Below are 19,379 nucleotides of genomic sequence, written 5' to 3'. Positions count from 1 at the left end.
CTAACAGGTCGCCTTCTGGTTCTGCTTCTTTTCTCATCACTCACTGAAGTTTTTCTACCATCGCTGTGGAAAACAACTCGAGTGAGCAGGAGCAAGTGCTGAATCTGAGGCTGAACTCACCGAGGAAGCAGAGGCGACTCCACGACTTCATCATGACGAATTCACCTTTCTCTCTCTCTGTCTTTAAAGATGGTGGACGGTCATCGGCGAGGCTGTAGAGTTTCCTTTGATTTTCTTTATTTCGTTCCTTTTTCCACGACCCTCTTCCTCTACCTCCACTCTCACTTCTTCTCTACGAGTTTTCTGCTTTGTGCTCTCTCTCTTCCTCTCTCGGCTCTCTCGACCTCTCCTCCCCCTCTCTCTCTTCCTATCTGTGCAGCTCTCTCTCTCTCTCTCTCTCTCTCTCTCTCTCTCTCTCTCTCTCTCTCTCTCTCTCACTGTCTCTCTACCTCTCTCTCTCGTTCTACCTCCTACTCCCCTCTTCCTCTCTTCCATCTTTGTTTAATTCACACTTTCTTTGTGGTATGTGGACACAGAACAGTTCATCCCTTCGTTCCTGTGAGGTGAAATTGTACTGCTCCATCCATCCATCCATCCATCCATCCATCCATCCATCCATCCATCCATCCATCCATCCATCCATCCCAGTTTTTCCCAGTTGACACATGAGCCCTGATTCAACCCCATCCAGCGCCTTTGAGATGACCTGGATGCAGACTTTGAGCCTGATCTGATCACCCAACATCAGCTGAGCTTCGCTGGCTGAATGGGAGCACATCCCTGCAGCAGGTTCAACATCTGGATGAAAGCCTGCAGCAGAGGACGGGTGGCTGGTGTTTGTGTTTGTGTTGACTTCAGTCCTCGTCTTTGTCTTTCCTTGGGCTCTTTTTCTTTCTGGTGCTTTCCCATTCTGCCTACAGTCACTTTCTTCTACCTTAACCTTTTCTTCTCTTCTGTCTCTCTCTCTGCTACACTCTCTATGTCTCTCTACCCTCTCAATCTCTCTCAGTATCCGTCAGTGTTCAGGAACTGAGTCATCGACCGCAGCAGTGGCTCCAGATCGACACAGGATGCTAGCTCAGCTCAGTTTTTGGCTTCTTACCTCAGTGACACATTGCTGCCATAAGACCTGTTAAGTACTAGTTCTCACATTTGCTGTCATGTTTGGAGACGCAACTTAAAGGGCAAACAATTTCTAATGGCCTCTACAGCTTAATGATAAGAGTAGAGAATGTAGAGAAGCAACTGAAAACCAGCCTTTGGTGCTTAACTGTGTTTAGATTTGAAGATTTTACTGATTCAGATCAGCTGATTCAGATCAGCTGAAGACTGAAACTTCTTGGTTTGGTGTATTAAAAAACTCTCTATGCACTCAAAGTATTACCTCGTAGCACCTATGTCCAATTGGACCAGAAATTTGCGTCAGGGCGCTTACTCTTGTTGTCCTCTCCCATCCTGAACCTTGATTGTGATGCATGGAAATCTCATATGTACGTCGTTTTGGATAACAGCATCTGCCAAATGACAAATTGTAATAGTATTTTTTTGTCTCTCTTTGCACAACTGGCCGAACACTGAAGATGTGATGTCTGCAGCAGCTCCAGTGGAGGATGATTTTGTCAGCAGAGGTAGAAGAAGTACCGAAATCCATCCACTTCAACAGCAATACTGAAAAATATAGTCAAGTTTATTTAGCACGTTTGGAAAAAGTTCATCAAAGTCATGTACAAAAGCAAAGCAAGTACAATGAGGGACCCCACAGCTGATAGGAGCCACAGAGGAGGAGAGGCTGCCGATCTTAACAGAGAAAGTCCTGCCACTAGAGGGCAGTGCCGTGCATGCCAGGAGGTCACGTAGGTCACCCAAGGACACTACAAATCCAGATGAGACAGTCAGTTCATAGTAAAAGATCACAGTGGAAATACAATTCTAACAGTAATAAAAAAAAAATGATAACAGCAATGAAATATATTTCAAGATAAAAAAAAAAATACAGGCATTGCAAAGCACTAGGAAAGGCTGGACAGGTGTGTTTTCGGGTTTACAGCCTGGAGAGGCGAGTGGAGAGAAGGTGGGCACTAAGTGTGAGGGAGTAGAGAAGTTTGACTCTAAAGAACCTGCTCTGAAGTCCTCTATCGTGGCATCAATAATGAAAAAATGTTAACAAATACTTTGAAATACAAGATTTATACAACAGTGACAATTTTAGATCTTCATTTCTTATTTCGCATTGAATCAAAATTATGCGACATAACTAAAGCTCCAAATTAGCTAGCTGCTAATGCTAGAACCGACAAACTGTGGACTGTTTTACTCGTTCTGTGCGTTGTTTTAGATACGGCATGATGCTGTCCACCTCTGCACCAAGTGGCACCTCTGGGGCTTCAAATGAAGCCAGTGCTGAAGTACCAAAAAGTGCAGTTCCTCGAATGGCCACTTGAAGCTGGCTCCAAAAATGAGTTGCCGCCATATTGAAATGTCCAACTTACAGCAGAAATAAACGTGTACAGCCTGGTAGAAAAACCGTTTGGTCAGTTTCCTCGTTTCCTTTTTGAAGTTTTACAGAAGTGACTCGTTAAATTATATTAACCCTTGAAGTTATGTGTAATTATGGGTGTGGCTGCTTTGAATGACAGTTAGCCACTCAGTCACCTGTGGGCTGGCCAAAGCAGCCTAAGCTAATCACTGCATGCACATACAGAAGACAGTGGAGTGAACCTGGACCAGAGGAGACTGAGGTTACCTGAGGAGGACCAAGACGACGGCTCATCGTTATCTGGTCTTGGTCGTGGGAATGTAAAAGTCTCGTTTTCATGTATGAAAACGGAGCCAGACGAGCTGTTTCCAGTCTTTGTGCTAAGCTAAGCTAACTGGCTGCTAGTTCCAGCAGAATACTTCCGGTGCAGAAAGAAGAGCGGCGTCTTTCTTTTCACCCAATCATCAGCAAAGAAGTACAAAAGTGTTTTTCCTCAAAGGTTGAACTGCTGCTCGACAGACACGTCCATGCTTCTGACTTAACGAGTCTGACGCCTCCAGATACATTCAGGCCCGTTTAAACGATCACATCATGTAAATAATGAATGCAAAAAGAAAGAATTCTGAAAATCACTTTAATCATTTTGGCAATAATTTATTCTAAAAGGAGTCGAGACACGGCAGAAGGACGAAGCCGTTCTTCACCAGCAGGTGGCAGTGTCCACACCCAGCAGGATGAGCCGAGAGTCAGGTTGGTCCATCCCATAATGTCTCCACAGTAGCAGAGTTTGTATCATGAGGAGAGGCTGGTTGTGTGAACGCTGCATTCGCATTAAAGGGCAAAAGCTTTCTGAGATTTGTCTGAAGACACCGTGAGAAAACTCAAATCTACCTACTTCCCCCCTGACCTGAACGCAGCACAGGTGAACATAACAGTGAATAATTTCACTTTTCAGGTGGAGAGGGGGGAAAATGAAATGTTTGTCAGTAGAAATCACACACTTCACATTAAGAAGAATCAAAAGCACATTGACAGAAGTCCAACGAGATGAATTCAGGTCTGACATTAAGACAGGAGACGCATCTCCGTCTCATTTTTGCAGCTAGTTTCGTGCACTAAAATCTCTGCGTGGGTTAAAGTAAGGCTTTGTCATCACCGTGTGTGCATGTAAAGACACATCAGGACACACTGGAGAACAGGAAGACATGGCTGATCAGAGGCTCGTCCCCTCTGAAACTCGCAGGAAAGAGCATATAGAACTATTTGCACGAATTTTTAGAAAATACTGATTTGTCTTCAAAATAATCTCCTTCAAGTCATTTTCAACTGCATATAAATATCCATGTTCACGTGGGAAAACATCAAAATATTCAAGTGCTGCCAGGAATATAAACAGTGTACAAACAAATCTATGTATAAAACAATACTTTATGACAATATCCACATGAGTTACTCACATATGCTGCCGTACGACTCAATGCGTGGAGTATGTGCATGTTTTCTGCTTGTACTTCAGGTCTTTTAGAGGCCCTCAGTCTCCTGCTGGTGGCCACTGAGCAGCTCACGGGTGCATTAAGAACTGTTAATGATGCAGATCTGCACAGCCGGACACCACGACGCTCCCGTTACTCCTCTGCAGGACAGCCCAGTGCGATGCTGTGCTCCTGGGCGATGGCGGCCAGCTCCTTCAGGAACTCGGCGTACAGGATGATGGCAAACACTCGGCTCTTGGCTTGAGGGGGAATAGGAGGGCAAGGCGGCAGGAGGCCAAGAGGAGGCAAAGCCAGAGCGTTCCTCACGGAGCCATTGGGGACAGATGGGTCCAGGATGATGTCGCCGCCCTGAGACTGGAGGCACTCTGAGGAGGAAATGTTACTGTGAGGTGACCCTGAAGGCATCATACGCTTCAAACAAAGTGCTTGTTAGATCCTCACAAAGTGTCTGAAATCTCTCCATCACCTTTGGGCTGCTTTTGTTTTAGTTCACTAATTAACACATTTTGTTGCATCCATACAAAACCAAAGAGTAAAAGTGATAAGTTGCAGTTTCATGGTGGTTTGTGGGACTATTTCTTGGCCGGGAGCACCGACTTCCTGTGTCATGGCTAACCCTCTCCAGCATGTAACTTCATATTTAATAATGAATTGACACAGGATGAGCTGAAGTGATCTTCTCATCTAACTCTTGAAAAGAAAGGGAATAAACACATTTCCCACAGTAAACATACTAATGATGCTGCTGTAACGTCCACTGCTAAAGCTGTTATTACTGCAGCTAGTTAGCTAAAGACAAACTGGTGCAGAGTTTGCTTTCCTGCAGGCGCCGAAACCTCCAGCAGAGGGGTTTCATATCCTGTTTGTGTGTGTTGATGTGTGTGTTCACTTGCCTCTAAACTTGCTGTCTTGGTCTTTAGCTAACAGGAATCTCCAGGCCTGAGTGACCAGGGCAGGATAGTCTGGTCTGGTCGTCATGTAGCGCTCTATCTGAGCGTGCACCAACACCAACACCTACAGGCAATACAGCAACGAGCGTATACACAGTACGATCATTTAGACGCCCGAAACAGTGGGATAAGAAATAACTCAGACATATATGCTGTGTGTGTGTGCGTGTGTGTGTGTGTGTGTGTGTGTGTGTGTGTGTGTGTGTGTGTGTGTGTGTGTGTGTGTGTGTGTGTGTTACCTGGTGCAGTGTGCGTACGTTGGGCTGGTTGTGTGTTTCTGTGCTGAGCAGGAAGGACCTCAGCAGAGGTTGCGGGTACGACACCAGCTGAGCCAGGATGCCCGTCACCAGCAGGTTCACAGCGATGGAGTTTTCCAGAAGATTCTCCAGCCGGGACAACAGGACGCTGATGAACGGACCTGGAGCATCATGGGAAAGTAAAGGTTAGTGTGTGGTACGTTAATGACATTAAACTTGTCGATGACTGACTCTAGATGTTCATAACATCCCGTCGGTCATATAGTGACTCAGGAGGCATTAAACTTGCATCTGTGCTGCACCTCCATCAAACAGTACGACCTCTGTATAAAGGTTAAGTTAGAACTTGAGAATTTCCTATAGAGACCTCTTGTTTTTCAACCAGGTCGTCATATTTTTAGACATTGCTGTATTAACTAAGGACACTGGTTATGCAACCATAAAACCAACTTTTCTAATGGTTGTTTTCTGCTCCATCAACCTTCTTTGTCCACTTTAAAACACAGACCTGTAAACGGGACTCCATGCCTCCTGCCTCCTTTCTTACTGCTGCTCCTCCTCTCCTCTCCTTCCTCTTCCTCCTCCTCCTCTTCCATTGCTTCTGCCTCTCCTTCCTCCTCTCTGTCATACCACAACGAGCTTAAAGTGCATTCTTCGTTAAATCCTTCCTCCTCCTCCTCCTCCTCCTCCACCTCCAGTTTTTGCCTTAGCACTCGGACTCGTTTCCTGAAAGTGCTGATGTCATCACTGATGTCATCATAGTCTGGCTCCACCCCCAAAGACAGCATGAGCTCATAGTATCGGGACAGGAAGTCATCATTATTAGGTACTTTGCTACCAGGCAGACTTGGAGAGTCGGCATCAGTTGCACACAACAAAGAGTCACATGACTCAAATTCAGAATGGCCATTGGGTAAAGTGTTTCTCTCTAAATGTGGTGTGTGTTGCTGTGTGTTGTGGTGTGTGTGCTGCTGGTTTTGTGTGTGCATGTGACTGATGGCAGCTGTGAGGTCATTCAGTTTGAGGTTTTGCTGAAACGTCTTGCCGTCTTCTTCAGTGTCATCACATTCGTCGATGATATGATTCTTAGCGTTAAAACCATTGGTGACAAACTGACATCCCTTTGGCTCTCCTTGCACGTCCATCCTCTTTATCTCATCTTCTCCTTCCTCCTTCCTTCTCCACATCTCCTTTCCACAGTCCTCACTGCTCCTCCTCACCTCCTTCCCATAATCCTCACTCCATCGTCTGTCCTCTTTCCCTCCCTCTTCGCTCCTCCTCCTTGTCGACATTATACTGTTAACTGTTTCCATGACCGTCCTCCCCGTTGTGGTTAACATTGTTGTTACTGTTGTTGTTATCGCAGCTGTTCCCGCTTGGTGGCTGTTCGAGATGCTTCTGCGTTGCCGTCGATTTGCTGCCATGATTCGCTCCAAAATGGCCGCCTTCGTGTCTTTCTGGGCGACAAGATTGTAGACCAGAACATCGTCTTGAAACTCAGATTCCTCCACATACGAGCCATGGATCAGCTTCGTCGCAGTGCGTCGCATTTCCTGGATGTGTCGAGGAGGCAGAGGGGGAGGTGCAGGTGCAGAGGCGACCTCCATGGTCATGCTGCCATTTGCTAGTGCTGTGTTCAGCACCCCTGATAAAGACGTATCATCATCTGCAAAGATGTCATCCCACTCCAGCTCCAGGGCAGAGCTGGCTCTTCCTGCCTGGTTGCCTGTGGAGATGGTGTCTGAGGAGGACGGGGTAGGAGAGAAGGCCAAAGGAGGAGGAGTGACGACCAAGGAGCACAAGGAGTCTCTCTTAACTTGTGGTATGAGCTCTTCCTCATCCTCTATGTCATCCCCTGGTGTTTCAGATCGGTAGTCTTGCGGCGGAGGGTCGATCCCATCATACGGAGCCGACCAGAGCTGACATGCCCTGCAAGAAAACAAAACTCATCAGAGCTCAAATTTAATTAAGAATCACTTTCTTACTGACTTATTGTCAAAAACAGGATGTAAGAATCATCTGAGGGTCATGAGCACCTTTTAATGTATATCTCATGCTTTTTAGCAAGGTTGTCTGTCTGTCCACCACGTTTGGTCCAGATTGAAATGAAAGACTTTTCCTGGAGCGCCACAAAGAGGTTCACACTTTCTGTTGTTAATTAAATATCACAACAACTACTGGATGGACTGCCGTGAACTTCAGATGCTCGATTTGTCGGACAGTTTGGGCCAACACCAAATAATCAAAATGCTTGCAAACGTCCTTATCAGCTTCAGCTGTACTTGCAATGCAGTACCAGATGTTGCCCAGCAGATGTCCCTAAACGCTTTGTAACGAACCATTTTGAGCAGGACTGCTTCACAAAGGCTCACTGCTTCTTCTTGAGACTTCTTGTGTATCAAATATGGAACTAGTGAGTGATGGGTTATCCCAACACCAAAAATATGACCGAAACTATGACAAAATGACACACTCATCCATGACACATTATTTTCCCTTAAATTCAATGACTATAATTACCAGCATCTGAGATACTATTCATGATGAACAGAAGTACCACGTTGATCCACAATCTGACCCCTGATTTTATCTGAGAGGAACATAAAGCTGAGACTGACCTGTGGGAGGTGCAGATGGCCTGACGGGCATCCCAGAGGTAATGAAGATAGTTTACATCCATCAAAAAGTCTGAACCACGACAGTAACCGACGCTGTCTGACACTGATAGATCTGACAGAAACAGATCACTTAGGTTAGCATAAACGTAGACAGTGTTCATGTGTGTTGTCTGTATGAGCTTTGGTCGAACTGACCTGCTCCTTTGGGCCAGTGGATGTGCTCTGTGTGTGTGTTGGTGCTGTGGAGGTTCCCGGGGCACCAGGAAGGCATGAGGAGCAAGAAGGAGGCAGCACTGGAGGAGTAACAGTCCCTGTGCTTTAAGGAGCAACGCTGCTTCCTGCTCAGGTGACTGCAGGGAATCAGATACCTGAGGACACATGGACACATCCTGATCAAACACCTAAATACCTGATCAGGCCAAACAAGAGCTGCTGCCTACTAGTTTCACCTGAGATATCCTGGTGAACCCACCGAGCAGTTTAACCAAAACTGAATAATTGGCAAATACTTCCTGTCAGACTGACCTGAACACCAGCTGCAGCATGACGTCTTCACAGAAGAGACCAATCAGAGTCCTGAACAGAGCCAGCGACACCGTCCCCAACTGACGGACACACGCACGGTGAAAGGTCAACGTAAAGCTCGCTCACATGGATTAAAGATCACAGAGTGGAATGTAGTTCAGGACGTTACCTGAAAAGGTGTGTTGACCCTGCTGACCAGCGTGTCCAGGATGTGCACGTTGTCATGCGTGTGAAGGAGGATGAAGGACAGGAAGGTCTGCAGGAGGGCGGGCTCAGGGATGGAGCGCAGGAACAGATCCAGGTAGGCTGTGGTGGTCATCACCTCCTCCACTGTCAGCTACACACACATTCATGTCTATATGAGTGTGCATGTGATTGGATTTAACAAGAAACACTCAATTTACATCCACGTTACTCAGGAGTTATGAGAAAATATGGCGTGAACTGTCACCACGGAAGCAGCACATGAGCCCTCTAGTGGTGATTTCATGTAGGAGACATAGAAAAACCTCCTCAAAGTCGTCTCAGCATCAGCAACAACAGGGACAATAGGACGTACAGGAGCCGGCGTGAGGAGGTCTGATACCTTGTGCAGAGCAGGAGCCAGAACAGGCACCAGGAAGCCGTTGTAGATGTAACCCAGCAGCTGAGTCCGGATGGAGGGATGAGCGACCTGCGAGTAACAGATGGATTATTACTATTCGTGTGTGTGTGTGTGTGTGTGTGTGTGTGTGTGTGTGTGTGTGTGCGTGTGTGCGTGCGTGCGTGCGTGCATGCATTACCTTGGTAACAGCACTACAGAAGTCCAGTGAGTGCAGGAAGTGGACGAGCGCTGGCACCTGTGGACCCAAACACCAGGTAAGAGTGACATCATTCATTCATTCATTCATTCATGGATTCATGATCCGCTCAATTGACCAATATTTTTATTAATGCCAATAAGCAAACGTTCATTCTGACACTAAGAAAACATGGTGAATATTAAACCTGCTAAACATCGTTCACTGTTGATTTGCACTCACCAACTTTTTACTTGAGTCTTTCATTCATTCACTCACTCAAATACTGTATTAATCACGTCACTCACACACAAACCTCCTCTGTTCCCTCTTCTATCCTTCATTTGTTCACAAACATGTCAGGTAGCCACTTCATTCACTCATCACTTCACTCTGTCGCTCGCTGGCTGGCTGTGTGGGCGTCGCTGTTACCTGCTGCCAGTCAGCCCGGTCCAGGCAGTGCCAGTCTTCACTGTAAACCTGCAGCCTGGCCGGAAGAGACGAGTACAGACCAGACAGACCTGTGGCCAGCACCTGGAAACACAGGCACAAAGCAGGTACAGTAAGGTGACACGGTAAGGCAAGCACATGCACATGCACACGCACACACACGCATACACATACACACGCATTTGTGCAAATTAAATTCCAGGGCAGATCAGTGTGTTCTGTTTATTAAGAGCAGAGAGTGAGGGCGCTTACACTTAATGAGCTCAAAGAGACATTAAAGAAAAGTTTAACATTTGGAAAATGTGCTTATTTTTTTATTCAACATTTAGACAGGGGGGTCGATACCTCTCTGTATGCTAATCTTAGCTTAGCGTAAAGACTGAAAACAGGGGGAAACAGCTAGCCTGCCTCTGCTCAGAGATAACAAAATCCACCTCCTGCAGCTCCAAAGCTCACCAGCCGACATGTGGAGCTTTAGCTAAAGCTACTGGCTGCAGCTTCATGTCGAATGACCAGACATGAGAGAGGTGTCAGGTTCGTTCTGGAAAGAAAGCAAATCTGTGTGTTCCCCAAAAACGCTGAACTGTTCCTTTAATAAGAGAGGAGAATGAAAGAGAAAGAGCGAATAAGGAGGACGAAGAACAAGAAGAGGAGGTGAGGAAGGAGCAAAGGAAGAGAGGAGGAAGATCATAATCAACATCATCAGCAACATCAAAAGCTGCAGCCTTCAGTCTCATTAACAGTCGGGCAACTGTCCAATCACACGCAGCCTTACTAATCCCTCTCTGTGTCCGAGCCAATCTCACGCTGCTTTACTAATCTGCTCTCTGCATCAAGATTGAGGTCAGAGTGTGGTTACATGGGCTTAAATCTGACACACACACACACACACACACACACACACACACACACGCACACACACACACACACACACGCACACACACGGGGCACGTGTTTAAGTGTCTTTGCTCACCCTTTCCCAGACACCCTCCCTCCCTCTCCTCTCTCACAGTGATGGAGCCAACATGGCCACCACAGCATGTGTGGACACCTGAAGGACACAAGGGTGTCAGTCGCTCCACAACTCTTAATTACTGGACGGATATTAACATGAGATGAAGGACAAACTGTCCAAAGAGGGATCCCTCATCCTTTCATCCAGCATCATCAAAAGTTCTTTTTATTTTCCGGCCTTCAGACGCTCGACGCCAGACGTGGAAATTGAAGGCAGCTTATGACCAAAAACACACAAAACTAATAACACTCCCATCAGCCTCGGCTGTACTCTGTGTTCACTGTGTGAATTAGCAAATGCTAGCATGCTAAATGCCCGTTAAAGCTGTCATTGTGAGCATGTTAGCATGTCGATGTTAGCATTTAGCTGAAAGCACCTCATGGAGAAACAAGCATCTCTGCAGACTCTTGGTCGTAAATTGAGTCACATTTTTTGTATTATTTTCTTTCTTTGTTCAAGTTTTGAGTATTTTTCCTTTTCCATGAGTTTTCCAGTATTTTGTAAAATTTTCCCCATTTTTCTCTCCTCTTCCTCTGCATATCTTCCTCTCTCGACCCTCTCTCTCTCTTTCTCTTTGTCTTGCTGTCTCACATACACACACTCGCACAGACACGCATGCGCGCGCACGCACGCGCACACACGCACACACACACACACACACACACACACACTCACTCCCTGAGGAAACAGTGTGAGCTCATTAGTTTATTGCATAACTTGTGATAATGAGATTACAATGCAGAGAGGAGATGAATGAGAGCTGCGCCTCAAAGCGACGTCGTCTACACTCATTTAAACATCTTATTCATAAATAATCTGTGCTACAGAGTGTTTCCCAGAAGCCTTTTTGTTCTGTTGACCCCCCAAGCATCACCTTCACTTTCCAGGAGGGGGCTCTCTACATACACACACTCATAAAAACACATGATGCCTTTCTTCTTTCGTTACACACATTCGGAAGGTATGCAGAGATTAGCCTAGCTCAGCTAAGCTAAACTAAGCTAACGGGGGTCTGCGTGGGATCAGCTCAGGAAACACACCTTTAAATTTGTCCATCTAATCCCTGATACAACTCGCTTTTATTTAAAGTGCTTTTCTGGGCTGACTTCCCCTCACATGCATGTACCGCCACATCAGCGACATCATCAGCGTTCAGACGCTTCTCGCTCTAGTTTCAGCAGCACGTTAACCTCGAGCTAATCTCTGTGATCCACGTCCACTGAGTGACGCTGATCCTGGACAAGTCCTCCACATTTCCAGGACGAGCAGACACAACGAGCAGCCGTCCTGGAATGAACCACCAAGGTTTAGTGATGAAGGACCCAAACTATCTGTGCTGGCTGTGTGTGTGCGGGTGTGTGTGTGTGTGCGTGCGTGCGTGTTTGCGTGTGTGCGTGTGTGTGTGTGCGCACTCACAGGACAGAAGTACGTGTTCTCGGCGATGTGCTGGGCGACTCGCGGGTCAGAGTCCGACAGAGACATGATGAGCAGCAGAGCGTCTCTGGCCTGCTGGCCGACCGAACCCTGCCTGAGTGAGAGATGATGATGATGATGATGAAGCTCGAGTTCTTTTACTCTCACATTCATACACGTGAATGTTTCTGTACACACTTCCTCTACGTGTCCCTGTGGATGTGTACGTTATGTTATGTTTATGTGTGTGTGTGTGTGTGTGTGTGTGTGTGTGTGTGTGTGTGTGTGCACGCGCCTACCTGTGTGTGTATGGTATGAGCAGGGAGAAGAGCAGGAAGTTGGCGGCCCCCTGGTCCTCACTGGTGTGGAAGAACAGCTCCAGCACTGAGGGGTCTTTGACCAGAGCCACACAAAGCTGGTTCAGCAGGAGGACCAGCTCCGCCTCCACCACGCCACCGCTGTCTGCGGGGGGGCACAGGTGATTGACTACTCAGGTAACTTGTCTGCTACACCTGCAGTGAAACCTCCAAATCTTACAACCAATTAGACGTCATTAGCCACAGTTTTGAAATAAACAAACACAACATGTTTATTTGTGAGCTCTGGACTCACGTTAGCTGCTTCCAGTCTCTGCGCTAAGCTAGGCTAGGCTAGGCTAGGCTAGGCTAACATCACGTTTAAGGGTGTTATCTTCCCTCTCATCTAACACTCTGCAAGAAAGCCAACAAGCAAATTATTCCACGACGCACCGGTTCCAGCTCCGGCGCAGGAGGCCAGCAGCATCATGAGCGGCCGTAGAACCGGTTTATGGTGCAGGAGGGGCTGCCGGGCCTGAGACAGAAGCATCTGGTACATCCTGAGCTGCTCCAGCTTCATGTCCTCAGTGAACTGTCTCCTCAGGCTCCACAGAAACAGCCTCTCCATCACGCCCTCCAGGACCACGAACTCCAGGATGGGACCCATGGCTCCACCTGTAACAGAGCGTGACGGGCATGAGGCCGAAGGTAGGTCGACACGGAGACGCGGCGGCTGCTTCCTTCGCTCTCTCACCTTGCCCCGCCTCCTCCTCCATCAGCAGGAAGAGCATGTGCTCCACGTAGTTCTGGACGGCGCTGGCCTCGTCGGCCGGGATGGGGCAAAGGCGTAACGCTCCGGAGCTGCTGCTGCCGGCGTGGCCGGAGAGGAAGCTCAGCGCGCCGGAGCCGCCACGACCCGGCTCGTGTTTCTCCAGGATCTTCACCACCTGCAGAATGAGGGACACTGAAGACGTCAGGCGTGTTTGTTGCAATGGTTCAACCACGCTTTGTGCGAAATCAGCTGAAATGAACGAAATCTGAACGTTTTTCTGCTTTCAGTCAATGTAAATCTGGTTTTGCAGCTTTAACGTTCGGAGGCGTGGACGAGGGACGGATCCATGAATGAAGAGACAGCGAGACAGGGAGAAGAATGTAATTCACTGTCTGGACTTGTGTTAACCTTTGACCTCGGCTGCTTCGGACTAGGACCACACACACACACACACACAGAAGTGGAGTGTGTGTGGGTCTTCTTGGCAGGCGTGGAGAGAGGTTTGTTCTAAATGGATCCTGTGTTTGAGGGCCAATGTCTGGGTCAGTAACACACACACACACACACACACACACACACACACACACACACACACACACACACACACACTCTGTCTGCCAACCATTATGAGGAAAATAGGACGGACTGAGGGACAGAGGAGACAAAAAGCAGGGACAGGAAAGAGCGATTGATCGATTGATTGATGGCTGAACTGATGCTCACCTGAGCCCAGTGGTTCTTAAACACGATCATGCAGGTCTCGGGGTCCACCCCTCTCAGCGTGAGAGACTTCTTCCGGTTGCCCCCGACAACCACCGAGGCCATCATTTTGATTGGCTGTCAGGTGGCTACAGCATGTTCCAGCTCAGGGTGTGTGGGGGGGGCATGAGCGGGCTCTCCCAGCCCAGGATCAGGCCCGTTCCCTGGGCTTGGGGGGCAGCTGCTGGCCTGCAGGAGGCGGAGGTGGATGGATGACAAACGTCCCGTTTTTAAGTATTTGCAGCATCACAGTAATCCAGTTATGTGTTTACATCACAGTGACATGTTTTATTCCTATACTTTATTATTTTATATCTATACTCCAGTTTGATTTGATTAAAGTGAATTTACTGACGACTGCTCGCTGTGAGGGTTCAAATGATGATGAAGAACATGGACGTGAGCAAACACTGAGAGCTATTTTCTCTTTCTCTGTCGTCATATCTTTGGATTTCTCCGTCTGTTCAACCGACAAGAGCCGGAACAGGAAGTAACGGTCGTCAGCGGCAAGCAAACAGGAAACTTGGGAGTACGGTCCCGCCCGGGGCGTTCCCACCACATTCCACGAATTCCCATCAGAGCTCTCCAAGAAAGTCCTCGACGGGACACTCACCTCTCTGCTGCTGCTGAGACGGCATGGACGAGCGAGCCCGCTGTCCTGAGAGAGACAGGGACAGACAGAGAGACAGACAGAGAGACAGACAGATGAGATGAGGGAAGGTAGTAAACTGTCTGGCTCACACACAAACACACCACACACACACACACACACACACACACACACACACACACACACACACACACACACACACACACACACAAACATTCACAAACACACAGTTTACAAATCCATCCTTCACCATCTGGGCCTCTAATCTGTGTGTGTATGTATGTGTGCGTGCGTGTGTGTGTGTAGGGCAAACAGTTGGATTTTGGTCCAATTTCCTGTTTGGACCATCATTATAGGGTGTGTGTGTGTGTGTGTGTGTGTGTGTGTGTGTGTGTGTGTGTGTGTGTGTGTGTGTGTGTGTGTGTCTGACAGTCAAGTAATCTGAGATGAGACAGTGATGTTTAATCCCAAGCCACCGCTGTGTGTGTGTGGTCGTGTGTGTGTGTCTGACAGTCACATGCCATCACACAAACCAGGGATTAAACACACACACACACACACACACACACACACACACACTGATCCGAGGTGTTCTGACCTGTTTTTCTGTTTTATGCTTCATGTTTTTTGTCTGTTTATCTGACTGAGGTTTAGATTAATGACGTTGGTGAAGCACCTCAGCTCTTTGCTCAGGGGCACTGCAGCAGGACACGGGCGGCCCGCCGTGGGGATCGAACCTGCGACCTTTCAGTTACAGGACGGTCTGTGTTCTGCCCATAAAGAGGCTGAACGCCGTCACTGTTTGAACAGCTGGCTGAGCACAGCTGCTTGTTTCCCACTGAGACTAAAAGGTAAACGTGGACTCAGCGTGTCTTCAAACCAAAATGACACGCGTGTGTGTGTGTGTGTGTGTGCGCGTGTGTGTGTGTGTATGTGTGTGTGTGCGTTTCAAAGCATTTTTACAGATAACACTCCTGATTAACCCCCAGTCAACGTGTTAATGTGTGAAATATCAGCAGTTGGTGGAAAACGTTCCCAGAGCTCAAGCTGACGTCTTCAAAATGCTGCTTTCGCCTCATTTACATGATTGTTTGGTTATCAGCCGTCTGCAGTTGTGACTTTTATTATAATTATTATTATAATTATTACTGATGTAGTACACTTCTGACTTCTGATGACCTTTTCCGACCTCTTGTCACACTCTGGACCCGTGCTGGTGCGTTTGCCTCTGATCTTCAAACTGACACTAAACTACAGTAAACTACAGCAAACTACAGTAAACTACAGTAAACTACAGATGTGTGAAGCTTGTGTGATGCACATCTGGAGATACGTGGTTTCCACTGGACAGGAAGTGTATGAAAAACTGTGATCTGAAAAGTAACTGAAGCTGTTGGATAAATGTAGTGGAGTAAAAAGTAAATATTTCCCTCTGAGACATAGCGAAGTACAAGTACACAGTTGCATAAGATGACCTTGAATTTGTACTTAAATCAAGTACAGTACCTGAGTAACTGAACATGTTTACGTCCTATCACTGTGAATCTTTCTCACATCCTGTTTGTTTAGGCCCATTGTTGTGTTTCAGTGTTTAACAGCAGCCGTCCCTGAATGCACCACCACTGTATGTGTGTGTGTGTGTGTGTGTGTGTGTGTGTGTGTGTGTGTGTGTGTGTGTGTGTGTGTGTGTGTGCGTGCGTGCGTGCGTGCGTGTGGGCACAGGTCATTGAGGGTCACTGAGCACGTGCATGCTGCACCTTCTTAGTGCTTCTTACATCTCACACACACACACACACACACACACACACACACACACACACACACCTCACTGGTGTACCAGCATTACTCAGCAAAACTCACACACACACACACACACACACACACACACACACACACACACACACACACACAGTTACTAGTTACTAGTTAATATCAGTTTTTTCTGCACTGGATTCTGTTGATTTAGTTTAATAAAACAACCTTTGACCTGTTTTCTTATTTATTTATCTGTCTGAACTATCTTTAACACTCCTTCATACTGTGTCTTTTTGTCCTCTGCTTGTCTCCTCATACTGTGTCTTTCTGTCCTCTGCTTGTCTCCTCACAGTGTCTTTCTGTCCTCTGCTTGTCTCCTCATACTGTGTCTTTCTGTCCTCTGCTTGTCTCCTCACAGTGTCTTTCTGTCCTCTGCTTGTCTCCTCTGTCCCTGACTGAAGGTTTCTCTGCTGTTTCATGCTTCTGTCTCTCCTGAAATATTTCGTCCGATATCTTCTGGTGTCTTCTTCTTAAACCTGCAGCCTGTGTCCCTGTGTGGGACTAAACCAGTCCCTCACTGTCCACAGTCCCTCCGCCGGCTCGGCAGCACCTGTAACCGGCGGACAGACGGATCTTACCTCGGCTGAAGGAGCGTCGCACTCTCAGCTGTTGCTTCTTGTTCGTAAAGTATGTTGAAACTCAGTCAAAGTCCAGAAAACGTGTGGAAATCCGCAGCTTTCTTCTTGTCCACTGGATGGTCGCGAAGTTTCGTCCCGTTTCTGGACGCCGCTCCGCTCCTGAGGCTTTAATCCGCTCAGCCGTCAATCACAGCGCTGCTGGCTGCTAGGTAACCGTCTGACCCCGCCCACAGAGACGAGAAGCCACGCCCCCACAGACCGAGAGCCTTTGCAGTGTATTTTTAGATGAGATATCCGTATTTTTATATAATGTAGATAAAATGTATGGATATCAAGAGAACATCAGACCACTGCAGTGTATTTAGACTCTGTTTGTACACGATCATTGTTTACTGTAGTAGTTTGTACTAGAATATATTATATCTGTATTATAGATTCATTAATCCCAAAGGAAATTACCAAAAACATTAGACAGCAAAAAACAAAATAAAAGGAAATGACGTTTAAATTCCAACACAATGAAGCTGAGGAGAAATACTTAAAGCAGGATCTTTGACTCTAATATATATTCTGAATATCAGTGGAGGAAAGTACCAACATTTACTCAAATATTGTACTTGTTTGTTTTACGTGTGAAAAAGAAGAAGATGCAAATTTCTTCTTCTCTTGCACCAGAAATGTTGCCGTACTTAAGTACAAATTTGAGGTATGTCATATATATGGATATATAATATAGTGAATATAAATATTCAGTATATGAACCCAAACTCTACCCCCAACCCAAATGTAACCTTAAACTTTCCACGTCTTATTTCTAAGATGGACGTGAACCCCCAGAATGCATAACTTCACAACCTCACAAACCCTTGAATATAACTCCCGGACACACACGCTGAGTGATTCTGTTAACGAGGCTCCGTTAATCACTGTGGAAATGCAGGTTAACGGCTGCTGTTACAGGACAGCAGGAGCTGTTAATCTGCTGTTAGAACGACATGCTCAGGTCATCTGGACCCCGGCCAACCCACCGACCCTGAGTCTGCTCTCAGACAGACCCCGGCTCAGTCTTCAGGAATAACTGGTGGAATAAATACGTTTACTCACATATTTAAGCACAAATTTGAGGCAGTTTGCCGACATTCCTTCACATCTGCAGGAAAATAAACGTGCATTTTAAAAAAGTAAAGCTGCATTTTGAGGTGATTTTTCTCTGAGTGTACATGAAGGTTTCTGATGGTCTGGCTAATTTAAATATGTTTCAGTACAAGGTCACACCTGTGCTGGTATTTTGTTTCATTTCTTCCACAGCAACCAGAAGTGTCAGTGCTGCACTCCAGTGGCAACACATTGAAACTACAAGTCATGTATTATTTCACAACTGATTATAAATGCAGGAAATAAAGTATGAAGAGACACAAAATAAACACACTCAAAGTGAAAGTGTCTCAAGCTTTGGTCAGTTTTTTCATCTTTTAAACTGTCCTTACCTGACAGCTGGTTTTTCTTTTATTCAGCACAAACTCAGCTATAAGTCTGACTTATCATTTTATCGTCAAACAAAAACACTGTACCATTTAAAAGAACAGCCTATTTACATGTAAAGTGATTTAATCCCAACTTTTTTTGTGTGCCTTTTTCATTAAAAGTCAGTGTTTGCCATAGTGGAAAGACTGATGATTCAAAGCTGGACGAGTTTCTTTAAAAAGACGTTATGGTCTGCAGACATCAGTGAGATAAAGAGTGAACGCCCACATCAACACTCAGCTTAAAGTTATGTTACTGTACATGAAACACACTCAGTGTATCTGATGGCTGACAGACAAACGGGAACACACTGACATGCTCCAGAGGGATTTTGGCACATTTCAGCTCTGGACTTGAAACTGATGACACGTTTCCTGGACTGAAGCAAAAATGAAAACACATTAGCTCCAATGTCAACAAGTGCGGCCAGTCCAGACCTGTTAATACCTGTTTACATTCCTCCATGTTCACCTGCGCTGTGTCATCCGGGTCAGTGTTAGTCACGCAGTGTTATTTTAGCACTCTCTTTCTATTCGTCACGTCATTTTAGTATGAACACAATGAAAGCACAGGAACATATAGTGGTCTCTGCGTTGTAATAATTTTATCTTTTATTGTATATACATTTTGGATTTTTATCCAATGCTAATAAAAGTTAATAAACAGAAAAATATTATGTATCATTACAAGTTAAGCTACTCAGCAGTGAATTGTTAAAATTATAGCAGCTGCAGCATTAAAGTAATAAGTGAATACATTAATGTATAATCCAACAATCAAATATACATCACTTTGAAATGAGTCATTCTGTGTGAACTTTAAGTTTATTTTTAACACTTGTATTTTGCACAAGTACAATTTTGAAAGTGCAACCTTACTTGAAAGAGAGTATTTATATTATATTTGGTACTGTTACTTCAGTAAAAGCTCTTCCAAAACTGTGTTTTCTCAACATTTCCTCTTTAAAAAATTAAAGCATCTTTCAGCAGCTTTGGGCCTCCATAATTTAGCTCTGAAATAAGCCATTCTGGATGGTAAGTACTTCCACT

At 46.2% G+C, this 19,379-nt stretch overlaps 1 protein-coding gene across 2 annotated transcripts; it reads right to left on the bottom strand.

The window, feature by feature from the left end:
• Positions 1–4,079: 4,079 nt before the first annotated feature.
• Positions 4,080–14,454, bottom strand: LOC139351673 (FHF complex subunit HOOK-interacting protein 1A-like). Of its 2 annotated transcripts, none has more exons than XM_070993662.1 (17): positions 14,417–14,454; positions 13,768–13,992; positions 13,027–13,219; positions 12,726–12,947; positions 12,276–12,438; positions 11,980–12,091; positions 9,531–9,632; positions 9,102–9,158; positions 8,906–8,992; positions 8,489–8,656; positions 8,320–8,399; positions 7,990–8,162; positions 7,795–7,906; positions 5,685–7,105; positions 5,159–5,337; positions 4,863–4,983; positions 4,080–4,334 (listed from the first exon to the last, which is right to left on the bottom strand). In XM_070993662.1, exons 2-17 carry the CDS (start codon positions 13,870–13,872, stop codon positions 4,102–4,104), a joined length of 3,528 nt encoding a protein of 1,175 aa, XP_070849763.1. In that variant the 5' UTR covers positions 13,873–13,992; positions 14,417–14,454; the 3' UTR covers positions 4,080–4,101. The 2 variants fall into 2 exon arrangements, with proteins under 2 accessions (XP_070849763.1, XP_070849764.1); XM_070993663.1 differs by having other exon boundaries at positions 5,177–5,337.
• Between the last annotated feature and the right edge of the window lie 4,925 nt (positions 14,455–19,379).

The sequence above is a fragment of the Chaetodon trifascialis genome, chromosome 23 (genome assembly GCF_039877785.1).
Source record: "Chaetodon trifascialis isolate fChaTrf1 chromosome 23, fChaTrf1.hap1, whole genome shotgun sequence".
NCBI lineage: Eukaryota > Metazoa > Chordata > Actinopteri > Chaetodontiformes > Chaetodontidae > Chaetodon > Chaetodon trifascialis.
This window is presented reverse-complemented; position numbering and strand designations above follow the sequence as displayed.